The 24,298-nt window shown below is 45.3% G+C and overlaps 1 protein-coding gene across 3 annotated transcripts in view; it reads right to left on the reverse strand.

Moving 5' to 3' along the window:
* MYO18B (myosin XVIIIB) overlaps positions 1–24,298 on the reverse strand; it is a 239,968-nt gene that overhangs the window by 67,407 nt on the left and 148,263 nt on the right. For all 3 annotated transcript variants that reach the window (XM_016124218.2, XM_036221665.1, XM_036221666.1), the window contains 5 exons: positions 9,356–9,469; positions 7,822–7,938; positions 5,562–5,645; positions 4,389–4,526; positions 1,847–2,032 (listed from right to left, as the gene is read on the reverse strand). In XM_016124218.2, coding sequence (XP_015979704.2) covers positions 1,847–2,032; positions 4,389–4,526; positions 5,562–5,645; positions 7,822–7,938; positions 9,356–9,469 — 639 coding nt within the window. The remainder of the gene's footprint in view (positions 1–1,846; positions 2,033–4,388; positions 4,527–5,561; positions 5,646–7,821; positions 7,939–9,355; positions 9,470–24,298) is intronic.

Below are 24,298 nucleotides of genomic sequence, written 5' to 3' on the forward strand. Positions count from 1 at the left end.
AGACATATATACCTTCCACCCACAAACACAGCAAAATAAAAAGTTTGGACTTGGTAAACTCATCCAGAATCTTGCAATCAGAAAACAAAGAAGGATCCAGGTCTAATTTCAGCATACATGGGAGCTCTGTGTTTTATCGTTTTGTGTTGTTTCTATTTTAATTCATATACACGGTTATACTATAATCTTTTCAGTATTTTAGGGTCTTGAAAGATATTGACATGTCGCAGAGAATGGGGATAGGAAGAGGAAAGTTAGTAGAGAAGGAAAGAGAAGAGAGAAGAAAAGGGGAGAGAGAAAAAGATAGCAAAGGAGAGAAGGGAAAAGAAACACTATTTGATCTGGCCAGAATGCCTGGGTGTCTGGCCAGTTAAAAAAGACATCAGAGGAGAAAGACTGGGGATGTTCTCTCACTCCCAGCCAGAGCTGGCTGGAGGGAAGCTCAGCTGCATGAGAAACAGGGCTGGTTAATGAGGAAGTTATCCTGTCTACCGGAAGAAAGTGCCTCTCTCTCTCCCAAGGCCATGGGAGCTGCTAGTCATGGGGCTTGGACTTTGTCTGAGAGCCTGGGTCTCTGTGTGGAGCCTCACCTCCTCACACACAACAGCCAAGGTACTGGCTTGTCAAGGGCAAAGCTGATGGGAATGACATTGGCTGTGGGAGGCAGTGGCCAGAGAAATATACCTATTGCAGGAGGATGAGTTGGTGAGAGTTGTCACAGAACCAGAGTAGACAGGGCAGGTAGGAGCTAATGACTGTGACATAGAGACCTCTGAGCCAAGCCTTGGCATGCTATGGGTTGTCTCAGTGAAGGCTCTATGGTAGGAGACAAAAGCAGTGCCAGACGCCTCCTGGGTCACAGAAGAAAACACCTGGAGTTTTAGGGTTCTCTGGCCTCATGAGGAAAAAGAGGGGCGGGCTCTCCAGATGCTCTATGATCCCTGAAGGAAACTGTTCTCAAAAATTACACTGAATGATGAAGAAACCTTCCCATGGGCAGAAAACAAATTTTAAAATGTCCCTTGGACTACCCCAGGGAGCAAAGCATAGCTTAGTGAATGAAAGAAGAGACTGCAGAGTTGGACAGACCTGGGTTCAAATTCTTACTAGCATGTAGCCTTGGGCAAATGAGTACACCATTTTGAGCCTCAATCTGGCATATTGATGTCCCTGTGGCTCAGTTTCCCCAACTGTAAAGTAGAGACAAAAATAGTCCCGACCTCACAATATCTACAGGATTAAATGAAAAATATTTAACCCAGAACCTAACATATAGCAAGTGCTTGATAAATAGTGGCTTTAACATCTTGTTTTTATCTTTTATCATTGTTGTTGCTATTAATCATCCGGAAATAGCTCTGACATTGATTAGGTGTGACCTTAAACAAGTTATCTCACCCCCTTGAAGCTGTGGTTTTCTCACCTGTAAAATGGGATAATAATTCTGACTTCGCAGGGTTGTTGTGACGATTATATAATATTATGGATGTTGAGACTCGACACAAGGTGGACATTTAATAAACGTTGATTCCTTCCACTTCACATGATGCTGCCCCGCTTTTTGAGTGGAATGTGTGAAGCAGGAAATGGAGTCTGGGATGTAAAGGGACTTGGAGACTATCCAGCAGGAGTGAATGCCATTGATCCACTTTGGGTCCACCCTCAGAATTTACAGCCAATGGCAGCGTCGTTTCTCTGCCCAGCCCTTTGAAGTTTCTCCCTGCTTCCGGCATAACCCAAAGGCCCTAGGGAGTCATCCGTGAGTCCCCCATTCAGAAGGAAGGAGGGCTCTCCCCAGTCTCAAACCCTCAATCACATGAGCACCAGTGTAGGGGACAGCACTCACCAGCTCCATGCACCTCCTGCTGGCCTCTGCCTCCCGCTGCACCAGCTCTTCCATGTCTGCCTTCAGCTCTTCCAGGCGCCTCTGGTAATATTGGCTGCTCTCCCGCTGCTGAGCCTCGGCCATGGCCGCCTGCGAGAGCTCCTCGCCCATTTTGATCAGGCTGTCCCGAAGCCGAATCACCAGGACCTGGAGAGGGTCAGAGAATATATGCACACTTTGGAATCAGAGGCCAGAGGCATGAAACAGGGGGCTCCAGGAAGACAAACCCTTTGCTGAGTCTCTGTGTGTTTTTAAAATTAGGATAATTGTTCCGATTTCCAATACAAAAATGAAAAATGTACTTTAAAAACTTAGGAAATAACTGCTATTCTGAGAGGCAGTGTACCATACTAATAAGAACCCGGCCTCTGAATATGTTCTAGGATCAAATTCTAGCTCAATGTGTTCCTGGCCGTGTGACCTTGGGCAGGTTATTTAACCCCTTAGAGAGACAAGGATGATTATGGTACCTACATTCCGGGGATAATGTCAGGACTGAACGTGGTAAGCTATGCAGAAGACTTAGCTCAGCGCCTGGCACATAGCACCTTTGTAGAGTTATTCATATTTATAGCAGTCTTCACCCATCTCAAAGTCTGGGAGGTGGATTGGTCAGTGGAGAAAACACTACACAGGGTGAGCAAGCCTTCCCCCAACATGGGTTTTGGTTTCCCGATTTGTAAAACAAGGAGGTTTGAGCAGATAATCTCCCATGAGCCTCAGCTCTAATATTTTATAACATGTTTCCTTTTCTGGGAAGAAAAATCCATAAAAACACAATGAAATAATAGAGAAAAGAGCTGTGGGCATCGCCGGTGCTACAGAAAAACCCAGGGGCTGTGTTCCAGAGTTCATTAGTTGGCCAACAAGCCTGGAACCAAATGATTCTGATGGGCAAATACCTGAGTGTTGACATAAAACAGAGCCCACATGAATATTTCAGGCCCTTGCTAAATACTCTGAGCCCCTTTTCAGATCAGAGACCGAATAACGGCCTAAAAGCAAAGCTTTTCTATTTAGTCCCTCTTCACCTTTCAAATGGAGTTTAGCAACAATTTCAAAGGGCAGCAGGAAGGTTACAAGGAAGAAGAGTAGTTCTCAAACTGTCCCTGAGGCATCCCATCTCAAGGACTTGGATTCTACTAAATTCAAATAATAATGGCAGAGGAGAGAAAGTGAGCTGGAGGTAGACTCTGCCATTTAAAGTTATTCTACCATAGTTGACTTTTTTCTCTGCTATCACTTGACTATGCTAGAATCAGGTAAAAAAAAAAAAAAAGATACATGATCTAGCCTAACATTATGTATTTAATTATTTAACATATAGTAGATCAAAGTTTCAAAGTGATCTGCTGAGATGATTATGCCTTGAGGGATACCTTGAGCAATTCTGAGAACCATTGAAGGTCAAGGCAAAGAATTTTTCTTTGTTCTTCATCCATTACAGCTTTCTTAGAGACCAAATGCCCAGGAGGAAATTAGGAGGAAATCTTTCAGAATGAAGAGTGCAGTCTCTCATTGTCCAGATGCACTGTCATCCTGTGAGTAAGACAGCTAGCTGCTGAGAAATTAGAGCCTGGGACCAAGACGAAGTGAAAGTCAAGTGTCAATCTATTTCTGTCACCAATGCTACCTGGCTTAATCTTGACTAAGTCACTCGACCTCTCTGGGGTTATCTTCTCATTCTATTCTACATGCCCCATGGGGCTATGGTAAATGTCAAGTGGAGTAGCTGATGTGGATGGATTTTGACAATGGTTATGTCCTCTATAAATGTCTTGTGTCATTGGCCTACAGGGCTAAATGTGACTATAATCGCAGAACCCCACCCCAAGTATCTGTACTTCAAATCTAACATCAACACCACCACCTCCTGAAAGCCTCCCTGATTCCCCAGCCTGAAAGGACCTCTGTCCTACAAACCTCACAGCCCTCTCTCCATATTACGGGTATTTATGTATATATCTTACCCACTTCTCCAACAAAGCTCTACGCTTCTAGAAAACAGAATGTTGTATACGTCTGTCTTCCATGTACTTAAAACAGTCGAGCACATACTAGGTTCAAAATAAATTTCTGCTCAAAACGAGTGTTGGGCACATAAGTGGAAGAGCAAGTAATGGGCAGAATTAGATCAATGGATAAAAAGATGCCAGGCAGACAGGGGGTCGAAGTCTGAATTTAAAAAGAATAGAGGAAGCGAAAAAGGAAAAACAAATGGCGGGAGGGATGATGGATGGACCAATGATGGCATATGGATTTGGAAAGAGATAGATAGAGAGAGATGGGTTCAACGGCTAGGCAGTTTGTGGGATAGTGTGATTGAAAAACGGAAAGAAGGAGGGAAAGAGGGAGAGAAGAAACTTGTGTGGGAGATGGATGAGTAATACACATTCGGATAAAAGCATAGGAGTGGATGGATGGATGGTGGAAGGATGGGTAGAGCCTACACAAAAGGCCTCACTTCTCCAGGGCTGATCAATACATACTCATCATTTAGTACCTCGAATCTTTTTATCTGCACTTTCTGGAACTCCGTTTTGTTCTCCAAGTCACAGATGATCGCCTCCTGCCTGCTGACAATGGCTCGATCCACGGTGGACTGCTCCAAGTACTCGATGCGCATCTGAGCCACCTGGAGCTGGGGGCAAAACCAAAAGGTCCATTGGCCACTTGTTGGCCCTGAGTCCTGGGCTGGAGATACACACAGGACCCAATCCTGGCCCTGTTCGCACTGCTTCCTTCTTGGCTCAGGTACTGTGTGTTGAATGCATAATCAAAATCTGCCATTTCCACTCTGAGGACCCTCACATCAGACCCAGCCCCTGGGTCTCGGGTGCTAGGAGGTGACATTTCCTGGGCCTTCTGCCTCCAAACAAGACTTTCAATCAGTGCTTCTCTTACTTTCTTTCCCTGCTCTGCTAAGGGAGCAGAGCCAATCTGCGAGCAGCAGGTTTCAGCATCAAAGGACACAATCAAAGCGGGTTTGGGTACCAAGCACCAATATCAGAGTTCAAAACCTAGCTGCCCTATTCTTGAGCTGGATGGGCCTGGGCAAGTTCGTTCCCTTCTTTGAGCCTCAACTCTTCATTTTTCTGCGTGAGGACCAAAGGAGATTAGTGCCTGGTACATCATTAGCACCCAGCAAGCGGCCCCTGCCGCGATGCTTTCGTTGTGCTTGTTACTCAGTGCCCATGCACATTTGAAACTCAGTCCTTCTGACAGTCACTCTAAGCAGGCACATGGGACAGTTCTAGAAGAGCTGTGAGAATTTCATGGATAATAGCAACCCACTAGCCAAAAGGGAAATTCGGGGATGTTTGGAGGAACCATGACTTCGAAGGAAGATTTTGCAGAGGACAATGATCCTGTCTTGCACAAACCATCCCATTTCCTTAGAGCTATTTTTTCTGAGGGAGAAAATCCAGCCCTAAATGGCTGATGAATGTCTTCTTTGGATGCCAAACAGGCACAGGCAGGAGTTGGTGTGTATGTGCCAGGGGGCAGGGGGGCTTGAATTGCTCTCAATTCATTTGGTGCAAGACTGACGTTGAGAGAAAGAGGGTGGGAGAGAGGAAAGAAGAGAATGAATGACAGCTTCCAGGATCCAAAGCATGAGGTCCTGGAGAAAATTCTTCCCTTCCTCCCTCACAATATGGCAGCTCCAAGCACATACTTGCTCCTGAAGCTTGTGTTTCTCCTTCTTGGCTTCCTCCAGCTGCAGCTGCAGTTCCTGGATCTGCCCGATGTCAGCAGCAGACTGGTGAAACAAAAAATGTCACCTTGAGACCACAGCCCTTGCTGGGAAACTGTCCCTGGCAATCCCTTCTTCCACCACCCACAGATGTCTAAATTTCTCAAAGCCTCTATGCCAGTACCAAAAGGGTACCTCTCACATCCTCCCCAACATCCTTCATCTCAATGTTTGCTGAGTCACTCCCATTATATAAGCCCAGAGCTTTGGTCAACTGTCCAGCATTGTATTATACATTCTTGAGAGTCCAGACAAAAATGGGCTGGCCACAGCACTAGATTCTGAGGGAAGAGAACTATTCTGATTTTCAGGTAAGTGTGGACTCCAGACCTGGATGCTGGCCATGGCGAGCCCCAGAAGCTCTCTGCACTTCAGTATTCCCATCAGTAAAGTGGGCTGACTGTCATTGTTTAGCCCCTCTACCTGGGGTTTGTTTAGAGATTAAATGAGGCAATAGAGAGTAAAGGTCCTTAAAAAAAAGTAGATCCAAACCATTAAGTCTGATTATTTCCAATAAAATTCCAGAGAGCAGGAGGCTCCCTCAATTTCTATTTTCCACATGTAATTTTTATTTAAATTATTTACAGTGGGCATATGAATATGCTGCTTTTGTAATTGAATAAATAAATAAACAGCCATGTTGAAAAAATAAGTGTGATTCACAAATACAGAAGATGGCATAGGCTATTTTTGTGATGGTTATCATGTTGATGAAATAATTGATTTTTGTTGTTGTTATTATTGCTTGTTTAGCAGAAATTCTCTCAGATCAAATCTCTGTAGGATGCATTCAATGCCTGGCAGGCATTCTACCTTGGATCTCCTCTAGGGGTACAATGTGGAGAAGATGATTGTTGCTCTGGGAGGGAGCTGTTACATAGTTATGCAAATCAGATCAGTTATAAGGATCAGATCAGTTATAAGGATCAGAAATCCACCAGAGGTCCTCATCGCATCCCTCAGCTCCACCCCAAAGCTTCTGCTTTTCCCTGTCCTGCCATTGTGCTTCCTAATTGTCTTCTGGGTTTATCCGCTTCCCCCTGTCTCCATTTCACCTCCCTGGTCCAATCTGCCATTCTCTCTCCCCTGGACTGCAGCTTTTGTTTATTCACCAGCTATCTACTGAGTGCCTACTCCAAGCCAGGCACTCTTCTAGGCCCTGGGATATAGTCTTGGACAATGAATGAGAATTTTTACATTGTAGAGCTTGCAGCCTGGGGCTGCATTCTGGCTGCTGCTCTCCTTCTCTTGCACCTAAAAAGCTTGCCAATGATTCCTATCACACATAAAGTGAAATCCAGACTCATCACAGCCTTCGAGACCCTGACCTGGCCCTCCTGTGCTGGCCTCACCAACCTCATCTTGTGCCACACTCCCTTCACGAGCCTCCCTTCTGCCTCTGACATGTTCCGTTGTGTGTGATGTTCCCTCACTGTTCCACTCTAATCCAACTCCTGCTCCTTGTTCGGATCACTATCCAAGTGCCACCTCCTCAGGTAAGTCTTTCCTGACCTCCAATCTAGGTCAGGACTTGAAGAACCATGTTCATTTTCTTTCCAGACTCTTAGCTCAGTTTGTAAGTCTTCTCTCCATCCTGGGTGATTATGTGGTAAGGTCTGTCTAGTCCACTAAACTGTGAGCTACACGAAGACAGAAAAGGGATGTCGTTTTGCCCAAAACACTATCTTTGTCATTCTATACGGTGTCTAACACATGGTGGGTGCTCAGTAAATCCTGAATGAATGAATGAATGAATGAATGAATGAAGAGGTTGATAGGTAGGAGGATGGATGGATGGATGATGGATGGATGGATGAATGGACGGACAGGTGGGCAGGTAGACAAAAGAGTAGATAGGCGAATGGGTACATTGATGAGCAGATGGATGGTAGATGGATGAATATTTCAGTGAGTAGATGGATAGATATGAGGGTGGGTGGATGAGTGGACAGATATGTGAATAAATCAAAATCTTGCTTGATGGAGATGTCCTCCAGAGCTGCACACACCATCTGAAGGTGACGTGCTATTCACATGAACTTTCACAATTCCTATATATCTTTGTGGCATTTATCCCTCCAAGGTCCTAAGACCAGGGAGTAGCCCAACCACATCGCCTCCTCAATATTCCCTACCTACATGGCTCAAGACCACCACGCTTTTCTCCATTTAAGGCCATTACCTGTGCAATGAGGTCTTTGTGCTTCTGCATGAGGTCATTCAGGTCATCCTGGTCCTCGTCAATGCGCTTCAGGAGGTCTGTTCTCTCAAATTGCAGCCGGTACAGCTGCTCATCCACCTGGTGGGAGAAAAGACAACGGTCGAAATGTGGGTGGGAAAGGAACAGCAGGGAGCTGATGAAGAGCAATGGGGGGGGGAGGTAGCCTGTAGGGGTATCAGGTGAGTGACCATCTACATGTAAGGGTGGTTATGGGTGTGCCAGTGCATGCTGTGGGTATGACAGCTCTGTGTGTGGGCACTGGGCGTGCGTGTGACTGTGTGAATGCAGCAAGCATGTATGTGAATGGGTATAGATCTTCATAAGCCCACCTGGGAATCTACATACACACATTTTAAATGGGCATAGTACATATATGTGAGTGCAAACCCCTGTAATTTCCCCAAGAAGGGACTTTGTTCTGTTCACAGGCATAATCCCAGCACTAGGCCTACAAATAGCAGGGGCTCGATAAACATGTATTGAATAGATGGATAGACTTAAATGCCTATTTTGCCTGTGAGGGCATTTATTTTGTATGTTTGTTTGGTGATTTTGTACATGAGTATGCATATTCCTCTCTGCATATCGTGTGTGTATGTGTGTGTGTCTATGTTTGTGGGCAATTTTCTCTTAACCTAATGTAAATAAAATTTGGGACAAAAGGGGCTAGTCAGGATCTTGAGAAAAGCTCTTGCCTATAAGTTTCTAGTTACACTTCAACTTTAGGATTTTACATATAAAGAATAAATTTAAGCCAACCCTGTATACCCAGAGAGGGGACTTAGAAACCTACACTCAATTTTTACCAACATAACAGATCCATAATATATATTCATTTGTCCCTGCTCAGTGGCGAACACATAGAATGTTCATAGTAGATGGCTGGGTATTTATAGTGGAGGTTCCCAACTGCTAGGCCATGAACTGGTCCCTAGTGCCAAAAAAGCTAGGGACCACTGCCTCATAGCAGTAAGCTAAGTGGGTTCATGAGGGTTGCCCTTGTCTCCACTTATAAGAATGAACATACAGCAGCCCAGCAATAATGACCAAGTCCCCTGCTATGGTGGAGAGTACACAGTAGGACTATAACAGATGCCTGAGAACTACTTACAGTAGTGAGCATACTCTGGGTGCACAACAAAAGTTTTGTTCCCACTTAGGGTGCTGAGCAAACACTAGGCTAATATCAGATGCTCCCATAGAGCACACATTAGGTCCACAACAGGTTCCTTGCCTATCTTTGCAGAGGCGAGCACACATTTGACCCTCATATATGCCTTTATATCTTTATAATGCTCAGCTCATAGTAGGATGCTGCACTTTCAGAGTGTTGAGCCCCCAATGGATCTACAATGGATATCTACACATTCAATGCAGTACCCAGTAGGTCCATTATAAGTGCCCTTATCCCTCTTATAGTGACGAGCACACAGTAGGCCCATACTAGCTCAGAGAGCTGCACCAGGCCAGCTTCAGAAAGGGAAGGTACAGGTACCAGGCTCTTGTTCCGGGTCACGTTCTCCAGCTCGCTGTGCATGCTCTCCAGGTCCGCAGTCAGCGCCTTCTGGGTCTTCAAGGCATCCTCACATTTCGCTTCACTCTGCTCCAGCTGCACCAGGCCGCAGGATGAGAAGGAAAGAGATGAGGCCTGGTGACATTGCTTCCTTGCACGTCCTTCCCCTCCAGCCCGGCCCAACCCCTCTCAGGCAGTAGAATCATTTACAGGTGATTCTCATGTCCTCACTACTAGTCATCAACCTACAGCTAGGGGAAGCGAATGTGTTTGCTTTCGAGGCAGCCTGGTGCTAAGCCCACTCAAACCTGAACAGGCACTGCTCTATAAAATAAGGCCAGGCCACCCCTGCCTCAGTGCTGGGGGCTAGTCTCCAGTTCTGTTCAGCAAATATTTGCTGACACTCACTGAGTGCCAGGCACAGGCACTCAGGGAACAGTCACCTTGGCCCCTGCCCTTCCATGAGGGAAACAGGGAAGAACAGTTAATGACAACTGCTCTGAGGAGTACAGGAAGAGGAGGAGGACGCAAGGGTGCTGGGAATATGAGATGGGGGTCAGAGAAGGATTCCTGGAGGAGGTTTGTAGACATTTCTCAACCAGAGCTGTGAACCCCTTTTAAGTGATATGTAAATCATGACTTTCACTAGATTCTCAAAGGTTAAGTGCCACCTACTTAAACAACATTTCTCTTTCTCATCCTTCTTGCTCATCCTTCCACCAACTTGTACACAGTAGGCCTGCTATCCTGTCAGAGTGGGGCCATCAAGCAGGTACAATTACCTATGTGGCCCCAGAAGACAGACAGTCCCCACAAATGACCTCCATACACGAACCCTAAGTCCATTCTGCAATAGGCAGTTGTCTCTTGATTTCTGAACCCTAGAAAATCTGAGTAGAAAATACCCTTAGAAATAACTCAAGGAAAATACTTGAGGCTCAGAGAAGGGTCATGCTTTGCCCAAAGTTCCACAGCTGCAAAGAGCAAAGATATCACTTATAATGTCTGGACCAGCACACTTCCTCAACTGCCAGCCCACCGTCCCTCCAAAACAGCTCATGATTTTAAGGCTGGTGCTCACAGAAGATAAAGAAAGCCAACTACAGTCCTAGCGAACCAACATGCATACAATCTCTGATCCCTGTAGCTACCGAGTAAGTGAAGGGGCCCCACTGATCTATAAAAGGAAAACAATAGAGCCAAGGTGAGGCAAGACAACAGGCCAAGGTGGAGGACTCTGTGTGGGTAAAATCCACCTGGAATTGTTTTCATCCCCTTCTGAACTGGGCATAGAATGTCTCCCTCAGAAAGTCCAGGAGCTCAGCTCACAGATTAGAATAATAATGACAATGGAAGGTGAGGAGAAGGGAGGCAGCCATTCATTTGAATGTTAATTACCAAGCACAGTTGTAAAAGGTTCTGCTTGCATTTTCTCTTTTAATCCTCTCTTTAGATCTGTGAGGTGCTTACTGCTAATATCCCCATTTCATAGGTGAGGAAATCGAGACCCTAGCCTTCTCCCATGGCTCCCTTACACTGGCACCTCTAGTTCCAGCCTCACCCCACTGCCAGCTGCTATGATCCACAAAACCCCTATTTTCAAAACCCTGAGGACAATGTACTCCAGCAGTTGGGCTCATAGCAGGGACTGTTGTTGCAAGAGGACTTGGTGGCCCATTTCCTTCAGTGATTAGGAGAGATTGAGACACACTGAGAAAAATGATGTGGAGCAAGGGGAGGTAATTAGCATTGTTAGAGCATAATTGAAAGAGAACAGGAGAAGTCAGGCACAGCCTTATCTTCCCTCAGGTGACTGCAGGGCCTCAGGAAAGGCAGGGAGCTGCGATGAAAGGCTCCCCTACTGCACCACAGGCAGAGCAAAACCAGACCTTGATTCATTCAAAAAACAGAGGCCTTACTATGTGAGCCATTTAAGCTTAGAACTAAAAGATACCAAAGCAACAGACAGCCACATGCGGACTTAGGAGAAAGAGCACTCTGGGTTGGGGCAAGAGCAAGTGCAAAGGCCCTGAGGCAAGAACGGGAGCAAATCTGGTGCTGAGGAACAGAAAGATACTCAACATGGCTGGACAGCTGTACAGAGAGGGAGTGGAGGTGATGTTCCTGGGACAGGATACAAAGCTTAGGCTTATTTTCAGTCTGTAGGGGATGCAATCGATGGTTTCTAAGGAGGAGAATGGTACGATCTCCCTCTGGCTGCTGTGGGGAGGATGGGCTTTACTGGATAAGACTGCAAACAGGGTGGTCAGTGAGGACACTGCTGTGGTCCTCCAGGAAGGAGATGGTACAGGTGCTCCAATCAGAGTGGAAGTGAAAGGAAAAAAAAAAAAAAAGGAAGGATCTGCACAGTGGGGAATGTAAAGAACAAAAGGTCTGGGCAGGCAGCAGCAGATGGGCCATCATGGGAGATGATGTCAGATAACTAATAGTGGAAGAGAGAGGCAGCACGCTGGGCCCCGCTGCCAGGCCAAGTTGCTCGGCCCAGGGCCAGGAGGCAAGTGAGAGCCATTGTAAGGAACTCAACAGAGGCGAATAGGATGACAGCAGTTCCCATCTGCTCAGTTCCTCCTTCGGCTGAGGGTTTCATCAGCATGATGCCACTGGTCCTCAGAGCCACTGGAGAAAGAAGGCTCTATTTTTAACCCCATTTTTCAGATAGTATAGTGTGCATCATCCAGAAATGCTCCTTATTTTCCCCAATTTCCCTGGAACAAGCAGGGAGAGGGACAATTTATCCCCAGGCAGAGATGAACACAGAGTGAGCTCAGTCAATGGCAACGGCTGTTGGCTGTATTCTTAGCCCATACTGGGTTAGAGATAGGATTATCTTGGCCCCAATGGTTTTGGCATTAATGGCCACACCTGCTACTGTTGCTTGGGGACCATTTCCAGTGCACTGTGCTTTATCTGCCTGGCTTCTTAATGACCTCACAACACCCCTAGGAGAAATGTGTCATCATTAGGACCAATTCACATAGGAGGAAACTGAGGCTCACAGAAGGGAAGTGACCTGCCCACAGCCACACAGCTGGTCAGGTGATAAGCCTGGCTGATCTAATTACAGAGCCCAACCTCTTTTTTTCCAATTTGATTAAAAAATTTTTTTTATTTTTCAATTATAGTTGGCATATAATATTATACTATTTCCAGGTGTATTTCCATAGTGATTAGACATTAATATAACTTAAAAGTGATCACCCAGATAAATCTAGTACCCATCTGACACTGTATGTAGATATTGCAATATTACTGACTATATTCCTTGTGCTATACCTTAAATTGACATGACTATTTTGAAACTACCAATTTGTACTTCTTAATCCCTTCCCCTTTTTCATTTACCATCTCTCTCCTATCTGGCAACCCTCAAAATGTTCTCTGTATCTATGAGTCAGTTTTCTGTTTTGTTTGTTTATTTTTCTCTTTAGATTCCACATGTAAGTGAAATCATATGGCATTTGTCTTTCTCCAGAGCCCAACCTCGAAATCGCTGGGTCCCATTGTTCTTCTCTAGAAGGTCTGAACATCCAGGCGAGATAAATTAAAATAAAGACAGAACTCAGGAGCAATTAGCTCAGTGGCTTGGTGCTATAATGAAAGCCACTCAGGCAGTGTCATGATGGCCTGAACCAGACTGGGGACTGTAGAGCTAGAGGTAGATAAATCAGAGAGAACTGACAGAACTCGGAGGCTGATTCAATGCTGTAGCACCAACGAAACACACATCACTGCAGGAGCCTTCTGGAGATAAACGAGTTCATCCCAAAGGGATGAACCAACACTTAAGGCCACTTGCCAAGTGCCAGATTCTACCATGTGTGAAGGTCAAAGCTTGGGCATTGGAGCCGAACCTGGGGGTGTTGCCTCTCCCAGCCAGTCACCTAACCTGGCTGTGCCTCAGTTTGCTCATCTGTAAAATGGAGTGAGTTACATCATAAGATCTCTGTAGAATAAATAGATGAAAACACGGGAGTGCTGAGTACAGTACCCGGCACTGAGTAAACGCTCAAAATGTAATGATGGTTGCTATTGCTCATCCCTTTTATCCTCTTAACAGCCTGAGAAGTAGGGATTTTTAACCCTATTTTAGAGGTGAGGAAAATGAAGGACAGTCCAAGCTGTCAAGGTCACACCACCAGGATGAGTGAGGCCCAGCCTGGGCACTTGCAATCTTAAGGAGGAATTTTAGGTTTCCTGACAGAGTAGGGGTCAGGGGCTAAGGGTGCCCACCCCAGAGGCGCACAAGTGAAGCAGGCCCAGATCTTCATAGGATCTGGATGTGCATGACCAGAAATTCCCCACACCCAGCCCTCCACCGGGCAGGCTCCAGGCTGCTGCTGACAAGCCATCTTAATGCCAAGCTTTAAAAATTTCAATTTATTACTCTTTAGGGAACAGGAAGAAATACAGGGCCATCTCAGGCTGATTTTCCATTATGGATGACCTGGCGAAAGAATAACTCACTGCACATTATTTCCATATTGAGGCTGTTTGACTGACATTTTTATGAAGTCAGGTGGCAAGTAATGTGGGGGCTGATATCGGATGCTTCGGTGGTGTGAGCCTGCCTACCACTGCTTTGAAAATGCCTTCCCAGGAGGGGCTCCACATGGAACAGAGAACAGAGGGGAATGAGGACAGACGGTTGACAAGTGGCTCCTGGGGAAGGGTGATTGGGGTCTATTCTCCAGCCCTGGCCAGGGTGGTAATGAAGATCCCAGGTAGCAGCTGCCAATTCACACCTTTCAGCTCCAAGTCACCATCATGTTTCCATGGTCTCATCAATTAGTGTCTGTGACATTGAGCAGGTTACTCTGAGTTTTGGTTTTCCCCATTCACAAAGCGGAGGAGATAATGGTTCACATTCATTAAGTAGAACTGCTGAATACAGTCGTGTTAGTTGTGCACTGCACAGGCTTAGTGAATGCCATGCACCGAGGTTATCTTGGGTTAGTATAGGACCTCACAACATGGGGTAGAGAGGTTGAGGATAAGACAAAGGCCCTGTGATTTCCATCCCTCTCCAGACCTAGTACATGACTAGAACAACAATAAGCCCTCAATGAGAAAACTGATTTGATTTTCATATACTTCATGTTTTTCTTTCTCTTTCAAATCTTGTTTCTTGTAAAATCAATACAATAATGCCACAGGTATGTGGGCACAAAGCACCAATACACATTTAATCGCCAGAGAACTCCTCCTCCCCATCCTCGCACGCATTCAGTCATTTTATTATTCACTAATTAAGTCAGCCAACCTTCCCCAGCATCTGCTCAAATTCTGAAAGGCAGGCGTTCAAGGAAGCCATCATTTCTTTTCCAGACCCTTGGGTTAGGAGCTCACAATTCAACGTGCATGTACCCATTGCCAGTCTTCCTCAAACCACAGCTATAGATAGCAACGTGCCTCTGACCTTGAGCATAAATTAAGGGTGTCTGAGCTTTGGCCTGGGGGTATTTGGTGAGGTCGTGCCTCTTCAGTGATTGTGGGAGGACCCTGATGGTCCTCAGGGGCAGGATGAGATGGGTGCCATCTCAGATCGAAGTGCTGCCCAAGCCTGGGGGTGCCAAGTACATGGGTTATGAGGTTGAGCTCTGACTGTGACAGGCACTGCTCCGAACACTTTTCATCAAAGAATGGGGGTGGGGGTACATTCTCCCCCCGCCATATGGCCTCTCGCATTCCCTGGTGGTCTAGTGGTCAGGATTCAGCGCTCTCACCAATATGGCCTCTCACCTATCATGAGGTGGGACATTTGACATCACGCAGCATTGTGTGGCGGTTCAGAGCAGACTCAGTGGTCAGGCAGAATTGGCTTCCAGTCCCGACTCCTCTATTTATGAGCCTGCGGCCTTGAGCAGGTTATTTAGCATCTCTGAGCTTTGGTTTTTCCCATTTACGAATGGATGGAAATATTGGCTCACATGCATCGAAGAGGACTTGAGTACAGTTGCATCAGTTGTGCACTGCACAAGCCTAGGGGCTGTCACGCACATAGGTTATGAAGATGAACTCTTACTCTGTGCCAGGCCCTGCTCCGAACATTTTTCATGTGTTAACTCATTTAACCTTCACACCAACATGCTGAGGTAAGGTCAATAATAATTCCTGTTGTTAAAATTTGGGAAACTGAGGGGTAGAGAGGTCAAGTAACTTTCCAAAGGCCCCACAAGTACTAAGTGGCTGAACTGGCATATGACCCCAGGTAGTCCGGCCACCCAGTTTCCCCTGACCCATCACACTGCAATGGTCGTGTGTACCACATTTGCTCTGAAGGGGAAATCTAGTGATGTGATCACATAGCATCTACTCTCCCTTCTTTTGATAGCAGCACCCCATCTTTGCTGCAAAAAAGGTCATCCCCCACATGCCCATCTGGTTCTGATGGGGTTGCCACTCCACCCTGAGGCCCCGAGAAGATGAACGTGACTCAGCCTAGCCAATTAGAGCTCCACTTCCTGTTAGCCACAGTGGTTGGCTATGGGGTCATAGCATGGCTGACACCAGGATTTTTGCTGGGGCTACGGAAACAAGGTTGGTCCCTTCTGATGCAGGATGTCAGCTTGGAGTATCTGGGGACCCTCTTCCCACTGATTCAAAAGAGATGGCCTAAGAATACAAGGTGACATCAAGGTTGCTTAGACATGAGACACATTCTTGATGGCATGATTGGAGCGCCTAGATTCAATCGAGCCCGAAGGCAATTTAGCCTCAGAACTTTTCAGATATTTTGGGCAACGAGTTTCCTTTTCCTTCTCAAGACAATTTGAGCCAGATTGCTGTCACCTGGAACCCAGACACAGGGTGAGTAAGTTAAAGGAGATAACAAATACACAGTGTCAGCCACAGAGTAAACACTCAAAACCGTGGGTGATGGTGTTTGCGGATGCCATTCTGGCAAAGTTGGATCCAATTAGATGCATTTAAAGCCCTGTGATAGAATAGCAATCACTTATCGTTAATCTATTCCGTGTATAAATTTCACCTCTTGGCAGTGGGGTGGGGAGGCGGGGCGGGGGGGGGGGGCGGGGTGGGCATTTAAACATTCTTCTTTCCAGATTATTCATTGGTGGGAGAAGGGAAGAGAACAAGGTTTCTTCCACACCGACTGTATTGGGCACTCTGTGGGTCACTTGATGTTCCTTATCGCTATAGCCCAAAACGGCCCTGCAAGGGAGGAATCAGCCTTCATCACATTACAAATGAGGAAGCTGCAGCCTGGGCAGGGGAAGTGACTTACTCAAGGTCAGATGGAAGTTGATGAGACTCCAAATTATTTCTGGGCCACCACACAGCCCTCTCTGTACACAAGTCTTTCTCTATTGCTGAGTTCATCTCAGGCTTTCTCTCCCTAACACCCACGTCCTTTCATTCAGTATGAGGGCAATTGAGATTCCCATCACATATACATCAACTACAAGCCGATGAATAGCATTACTTTCTTATGTGAAGCCATCTGCCTGCTTTAAATACCTGGGTACAATGTTTGCTTTGGATGTATTAAGCTACTAGATGAGTTGGCTAGACATATGGAATAAGGCGGGGAGAGGAAAAACTCTGATATTTCAGCAGAGTGGTTAGAACCTGTATTTCTGGATCTGGTTGAACAACTCAGAGGATTTAAAAATACTGTATCGCAAATGCCACGGGGGAAACGTTCTAAGAAATGGTGTCTTTGGTGAGCTGATCTCAACACTTTCCAGGCCTTGATATCTCATCATGGCACTAGGAAGTGTTAACCTTCAGCAGCAAAGCTTTCCCCGAAGGAAATCACCAACATCTCAAATTATAGACAGCCCTGATATCAAAAAAATTCATTAAACGCAAACATATTAAAAATGTCAGGCCAGGTCCACCAATGGTCTGTCTGGCTCAGAAGTTTGATGGTGGTGGCCCAAGGGGAAATTTCCTAACACCATATGGTGGTTACTCCCTGTGTCCTTGATCGCAAATTCTTTGGGCATATGCTAAGCATTCCATAATTTTCCTTATATTGTAGTAGAGGGCCATCATTTACTGATGCATTGAAATGCTTTCTGAGTATTTATTGTTTCCATCTTCTTGAAAGTAATAATAATCAGTAGTAGTAGTGGAATAATAACTACTCTCTGTTAATGCTTACCATGTACATGTTAATTTGTAAAATGTAACAACTCTATGAAGTGTGTATTCTCACCATCATTTTATAGATGAGGAAACTGAAGATCAGAGAGGTTAGTTAACTTGTCAAGGTCCCACGGCTAATAAATGGACCTGATCTGAGATCTCTCTTAAATCCACAGCTTTTTCATGTAAGCCCTTAGGCATGTCCTTACCACATCTTGAGTAAAGCAAGACTCCGTTTACTTGTTTTAAATCTTCTTTCAGGGTTTCAGAGTCCTTCCCAAACTTGTATTATAGGATCTAAGGACTGCTCAGGTCCTACTCGATTGAACAGACTTAAAAGATTTCCTTCCTGATTTCCCCTCTGGTGACGATGGATTTGGGTCACAATGATGTTCTCCAGAGAAATAAAGAAAACCCCAAAACTTAGAAAAGCAGCATAAAATACTCAAAAAAGCTCTCCCTGCCCCCATTCCCTTTATGTCCTCCTGTTTTATTATATTTCAGAACCCCCTTGTTCCAGCACCCCATTGTTCCTCTAAATAGCACAGGATCTGTGTGCCCCCATGTCTGCTTGCCCACTAGAAGGTGGGCTCCTGGAGGCCACCTGAGTCTAGTCACCTTTTGCACACTATGAGGTAGGGACTGTGCATACATGCACTAGGGCAGGGAGGCCAAGAAGTCAGCTGAGCGCATCACTAACCCACCCTGTTAGCGAGCTTCCTGTGTCTGAAGTCCGAGCTGCCCACTGCTCTGTGCTGCCCACTTGAGCCCTGAACACCCCCTGAGGAATCCACCCGCCTCTCTGTGGCTCCCTGGCTCTTCCCCAGCACGGGTCTCTGACCCAGCCACTGGCGATATCCAGACAGCTAGCTCCACAGAAAGAACAACGGGCCCGGTATGCAGGACCCTTCCCTGCAGCAGGAGATTACCTGGATGGGAAGACTGACCACAGACTTGATCAGCATACCCCAGGTCCCCAAGTGGATCTCTTTCTTCAAATCTGACAGAAGGTCACTTTGGGATAAGTGAGGGAAGCCCCACTTATCAAGTCCTAGCCAGGGAATGATCGGCACAAAGGGGGTTCTAATGAGATTTCCCGTTAATCAGGGGGTTCTTTTGTGAAACACACACACACACACACATCTCTACCTGAAAAGCATCAAGATAGTTTAACTCTTTCTCACTTAACACAAGAAAGCCCTGAAGCCCCCACTTGGAACTGACTTCCCATTGGGGCTGGATCGAGAGGCCTGGCCTGACACACAGGTAAAGTGGTCCCACTATCCTGCACTACAATTTTCACTGAACCAGAACACTGCTACTCATATTCTACTTGTGAATGAAAAAGGGGCTAAGTAACAAACCTGACAAGCACAAGGGAGGTCACATGGCAGGCCAGACAAACTCTGTGACCAAAAGAAACCATACAGGATAGTCTGATCACAAATTCCTCACTGGGCAGGTAGTCACGTCCCAGGCCTATAGCTTCCTTAGCAAAGGTTAATCTTTACCTTAAGTGAGCTCTATCCATTGTTCTCACACATCTAGGGTAACATACCTTTGAAATGCCAGAGCAATTTTCTTTTCCTACCCCTCGAAGGCGCAACTGTAGGCACCAGAGCGCGAGGCCACGGCACCCCTCATTATTACCTTGCTCCCTGCATACCACCTCTATGTGCTGTAAAAGTTAATTATTAACTATCCTGTGCCCACCAATGTGCAAGAAGTATATATTTCTACATATCGCTTTTTTCCAGTCCTAGAGATGTCCCCACTTTGCTTTCTCCTGCCCCTTAATATACCACCAATGAATTTCATATACCTTCCTTAGGTTTTCTCTTTTGATTCTAAATGCATAAAAGAAACTGCAAAACTACCATTCTCAGGAGTATCTTCTAAATCCATTGATATTTTATTTCCAGGCGTGTTCTCAAATTTTGGCTCAGATAAACTCTTATAAAACTCCTCTATAGGCTGGATGTTCTTTCACTGACATACTCACATTCAACTCTCTATTCCGCTGGCAGGAGTGTACATGTCTACAGACACTTTGGAAAACCATTTGGCAGTATCTACTACTGTTAAAGAAACACATGTACCATGATTCAGAGATACCACCCTACAGAAATGCGCACACTTGTGCCCCCAATAATATAACATGTGGAAAATGTTCAGAGCAGCTCTATTCATAATAAGTGAAATCTAGAGGCAACAACATGTGCATCAATAACAAAATGAATAAATAGTGGTATAGTCTCATAAAAGGGCAAGGAGAATGAATCAACTATTGCATATAATAATATCAGTAAAACTCATATGCATAAATAGAGCAAAAAAAAAGCAAGACACAAAGCCAGGACATGCTGATGGTGACAATTTATCTAAAATGCAACATGAGCAGATAATCAAGAAAAGGCTGTTAGGTGGAGTCTGGTTCATTGCCCTCTCCCCTAAATATATGGGGTACCTTTTGATTCAGTAAGAACTAGCCTTACTGAAAGGCCAGGGGGCCTTTTCATCTTCCTCAGATTACTTAGTGCTTGAGACACTGGCTTTAGAGTGACCAGTTCATCCCCGTTTGCCTGAGACTTTCTGGTTATAAAAGTAGAATGCCTGTGTCCTGGGAATACCCTCAGACCTGTGTAAATCTAAAAGGCTCTGACTTGAAAAAGATAGGGATTCAAATCCCAGTTAACCCAAAGAGAGGAACATTCTACGATATAATTGGCCTGAACTTTTCAAAAGTGCCAGTGTCATAAAATACAAAGAAAGACCAAGGATCTATGGTGTCATAAAAACTGAATGCAAGCAGTTTTGCATCCCAGGTTGAATTCCGAACAGACAGAAAAATTGCTACAAAGAACATGAATGGGGCAAAATTTGAATAGTCAGCAGAGAAGATCAGGCGTCCCTAAATGTTTCATTCAATGGCCAGATAATATTTGAAGCTTCATAATGGAATGGAATGAGGATGTAAATTAAGATGAGGTCACACTGAATTAGGATGGGCAAAGAGACAAAACTGAAGGATATATATAGATACTTATCTAACCACTTCAAATGTAGCCACTCAAAAATGTGAAAAGCATCCTTAGCTCATAGGCCGTAATAAAAAAGCAAACGAAAGAGCGAAACAAAAAAGTGGGCTAGATTTAGCCATTCTGCCATAGTTAGCTGACCCCTGGATTAGGAATCAGTATTTTATCAATGTTATATTTTCTGATTTTGATAAGGATAAAGGAGCATCGGGTCTGTAACTTGTTTTCAAATAATTCAGAAAATGTAATTTAGAGAGAGAATGATAAAGCAAATGAGACAAAATGTAAAAAATCGATGAATCTAGGTGAAAGGATATATAAAGAATCTATTGCTACTCTTGTAACTTTTCTGTAAGTTTGAAATTCAAAATAAATAATCTTTTTAAATCCCTGTTCCCCCTCCCCCCCAAAATATCTATATGCTGAGCTTCCTCCTGCATAAGATGGACATGATACTAGCTGCTTCCTATAGAGTCAAAGCCCATCCACTATGCATTCATTAAGCACTTGATGTATGCAGACACGCTGCTACAAACTGAAAGGCACCTGCTGTCATGCAGTTCACCACATTTGAGTGCGTTTGGGGCAATAAATTTAGGTCACGACATCTAGGCGCTCGCCCATGCCTGGCTCAGCGTAGACAGTGGCTGTTTGCCATCAACATTATTGTTCCTAAGATGGTATTATTCCCCCATGGGTGGCTGCACAGCTCTGGGGACCAGGCCCTCCATAGCTCAACAGTAAAGGGTTCTTCTGGGGAGATGCCTAGATGGCACTCCCTGCCAGCCGTGAAACCAGCCCTTTTCCACTTCATTCATCACAGTATTGGAAGTGTCAATATTTGTGGGGTGAGCAGGCCCGTGATAATCATGTTTTCACCCAATTACAATTCAGTCTTTATCTCCTCTGACAAGAGGTTATGTTAATATTGAATCAATTCACTCCACCTAATCTTTAAAAAAAAAAGAAGAAGAAGAAGTATCTTCAAATCAAACATCCAGGCCACCTGTCTTTATGGTTCTTGGGTGGGGAGAGGTGTCCTGAAGGTACTCACTCACACAAAAGACTCCCATTGGGGTCATCGTCCAGACCTTATTCATTATTTTCCATGTTTCACAGAAGCATGGGTGACACCTGGTGACAAACGTCTCTATTAAAGGCGCTGGGGATGAATCGAGGGTTATCAGTCTTCTGTGCACTAATGGTGGAGAGGTCCCTCAGATTGTCACCTAACCAGCCCTGGGAGTTCATCATGTAGAAGACTTACTAGGCCTATCGGGTCCACCTGAGTGAACACCGAAGCTGAGCCAGGACCCCCGTGGAAGGGACTATATACAGGAGCTCTCAGGGCATCTAGAGGGGATGTGGAAGCCCAGAAATGAACAGCAGTGAGCCCACAGGAGGTACATTGGTGGTTCGGGGTGGCAGTTATTATACTTTCGGGTGCTGAAGTCAGAATCTGTGGGTTCACATCCCAGCTGGGCCTCTTATCACCTATGTGATTTTGGACAGGTCTTTTAATATGTTTACTTATTCCAGTCCCTGAAGGTGCTAGAAGGTAAAGAAGGGACACAGACAAGCAAAGAAGTAACTCTGATAGAATGATATGTACTATTCTAGGGGTAAATCCAAAATCCAGGAGATCTTGAGAGAAGAGAGGCAAGGTGCTTACCCATCTCCTGGGGGTCAGAGATGCCTCCCAGAGACGATACCCAGAGCCAAGTTCAGAGGATAAATGTTCATTGGCTGAAGAGTTTCAGAGGGAAAAGACAAGAGTCTAGCAGAAGGCAAAGGTGGAGAGGTGGAAACAGGTGTGGGGGACCCCAAGCTCTTCTGAGCTGATGATCAGGGATATCGGAAGGGTAGGAGCTAACTGTGCATCCTTAAAGGTCAAGTTGAGGAAGCTGAACTGTATTCTGAGGGAAATGAGAAGCCACTGAAGAATCTTAAACATAAAAAGCCAAGATCGTATTTAAATTTTAAAATTCTGTCTCCAAAGTTCAGGTGGCAGAAAGATTGCTTGAACAAGACGAGAGGCCAGCAGACTTGAGAGAACTCTAAATTAGAGGTACAGGTGGCGTGTACTAAGAGTGGATTCAAGAGCTATCTAGGGGGACAGTGACTGAGACTAGGTGACAGCTTTCTTCTCAGCACGAAGGGGTGAATAGAGCTCCCAGCCTGAATTAATTAAGCAACTAGAGAATTCAGTGTAAACTCTTCTCTACTTAACAAAAATCAAATAACATTTCTTTTGGGGAGGAGACCAAGGTCAAAGGTATGAATCAAGTTTTAAAAAAGAAAAAAAAAATAGACAGTAACCACTGCCCGGGAGCAGATATCATTTTCCACTCTTTCCTGGGAGCCAGGTGCCAGCATCTGCTACTCACAGATGTTATTTATGCACGGTGATTATCTCAATTATATATCTTGGTTGTTGGAATTGCTTCTGTCTCCAGATTAGTTTGTTTCCAGTGGAAACGTTCCATGGGAATTAATTAGTAATTGGCTCCTAAAGAACAGGTGTCATTAGATAACCCCACACATTGCCACCTCTACCTGTTTCACCAAGTCTTGTAAAATCATGTGCCCAGAAACCAAAGTCTTCCAACAGCTGACACCAGTGTGTGGGACAAGGGAGCCAGTGGGAAGTTCTACCTTTTAAAATCACTGTCTCACAGTTTTCAATTTAGAGAACTGTTTCAGATTCATGGTCTAGGATTTATTTCTATCAGCCCAATAAGCTGAGAATATCAAATCTCCCCTTTTAGGTGATAAAAAGGAGGCTCTGAAAGTCAGGGTGCCTTGTCCAAAACCATACAGCTAACTAGGTAGCAGAGGCAGGGTCTGGAACACAAAGAGGTGTGTTTCTTCTGTCTTGCTCCATGCGTCTTCTGTTTTATCATCAACTTCAAGTGACAGAGCCAAGGGAAACTGGAGGTCAACTGGGCAGAAAGAGCCAAATGATTTTCTCAGGATTCTAAATAGTGGGGCAATGGTTCTTCTGTCCACAAGGGCAGAATGCAGGGACTCTGGAAGATGCTCTGTGTCAGGGACCCGCCCGTGCCTCTGGGCGAGCCTGGCAGACTGTCCATCGGTGCTTCACCTGGACTTGGAATTCCACCATTTTTTACAAGCACTCCGACCATGTCCTGCTCTGCTCGGCAGCTCACTGTGGCTCCCTATCACCCTTGAGATGAAGCTCAAACTTCGCATCTAGGCTCACTAAACCACTCATGAGCTGGCTCTGGCCTCACTTACTGACAGTACCCTCTCTGCTCCTACCCCAGGCATTTCATGCAAGATGGAATATGCTTCCTGTGTCCACATGCCTCCGGTCCTTCGTGCTCTGTTGCCTCCTCCTAGAATGGCTGTGTACATCTTACCTAACCAGCAATTCATTTCCATCTTTAAAGAGACAGCCGAAGCCACCAACTCCTCAACTTAAGATGCGCAACTTAAGTAAGGGCATATTCTTTAGCTAAACCCCAACATTTCACCAATAAAGAGTTCATCACTCTGCTTGGCAATCATCTGTATCTAGTTCTGCCTCCCCAGAGTAGGGACCTTGTTGACTTCTCTGATCTCTACAGTCTGGCCTCAAATTCATCCCAGAGTGGAGACCGAATCAATATTTATTGAATGCCTGCAATTCTCTAATAGGTGCATTCAAACACAGTCCCTCATCCGTGCTCTGAGATAGTAAACCTTCCTGTGGTTACTCAGCACCATAGTTAGAGAGCTGTAAAAACTACAGCAT

This window comes from Rousettus aegyptiacus, unplaced genomic scaffold, assembly GCF_014176215.1.
Source record: "Rousettus aegyptiacus isolate mRouAeg1 unplaced genomic scaffold, mRouAeg1.p scaffold_m13_p_5, whole genome shotgun sequence".
Lineage (NCBI taxonomy): Eukaryota > Metazoa > Chordata > Mammalia > Chiroptera > Pteropodidae > Rousettus > Rousettus aegyptiacus.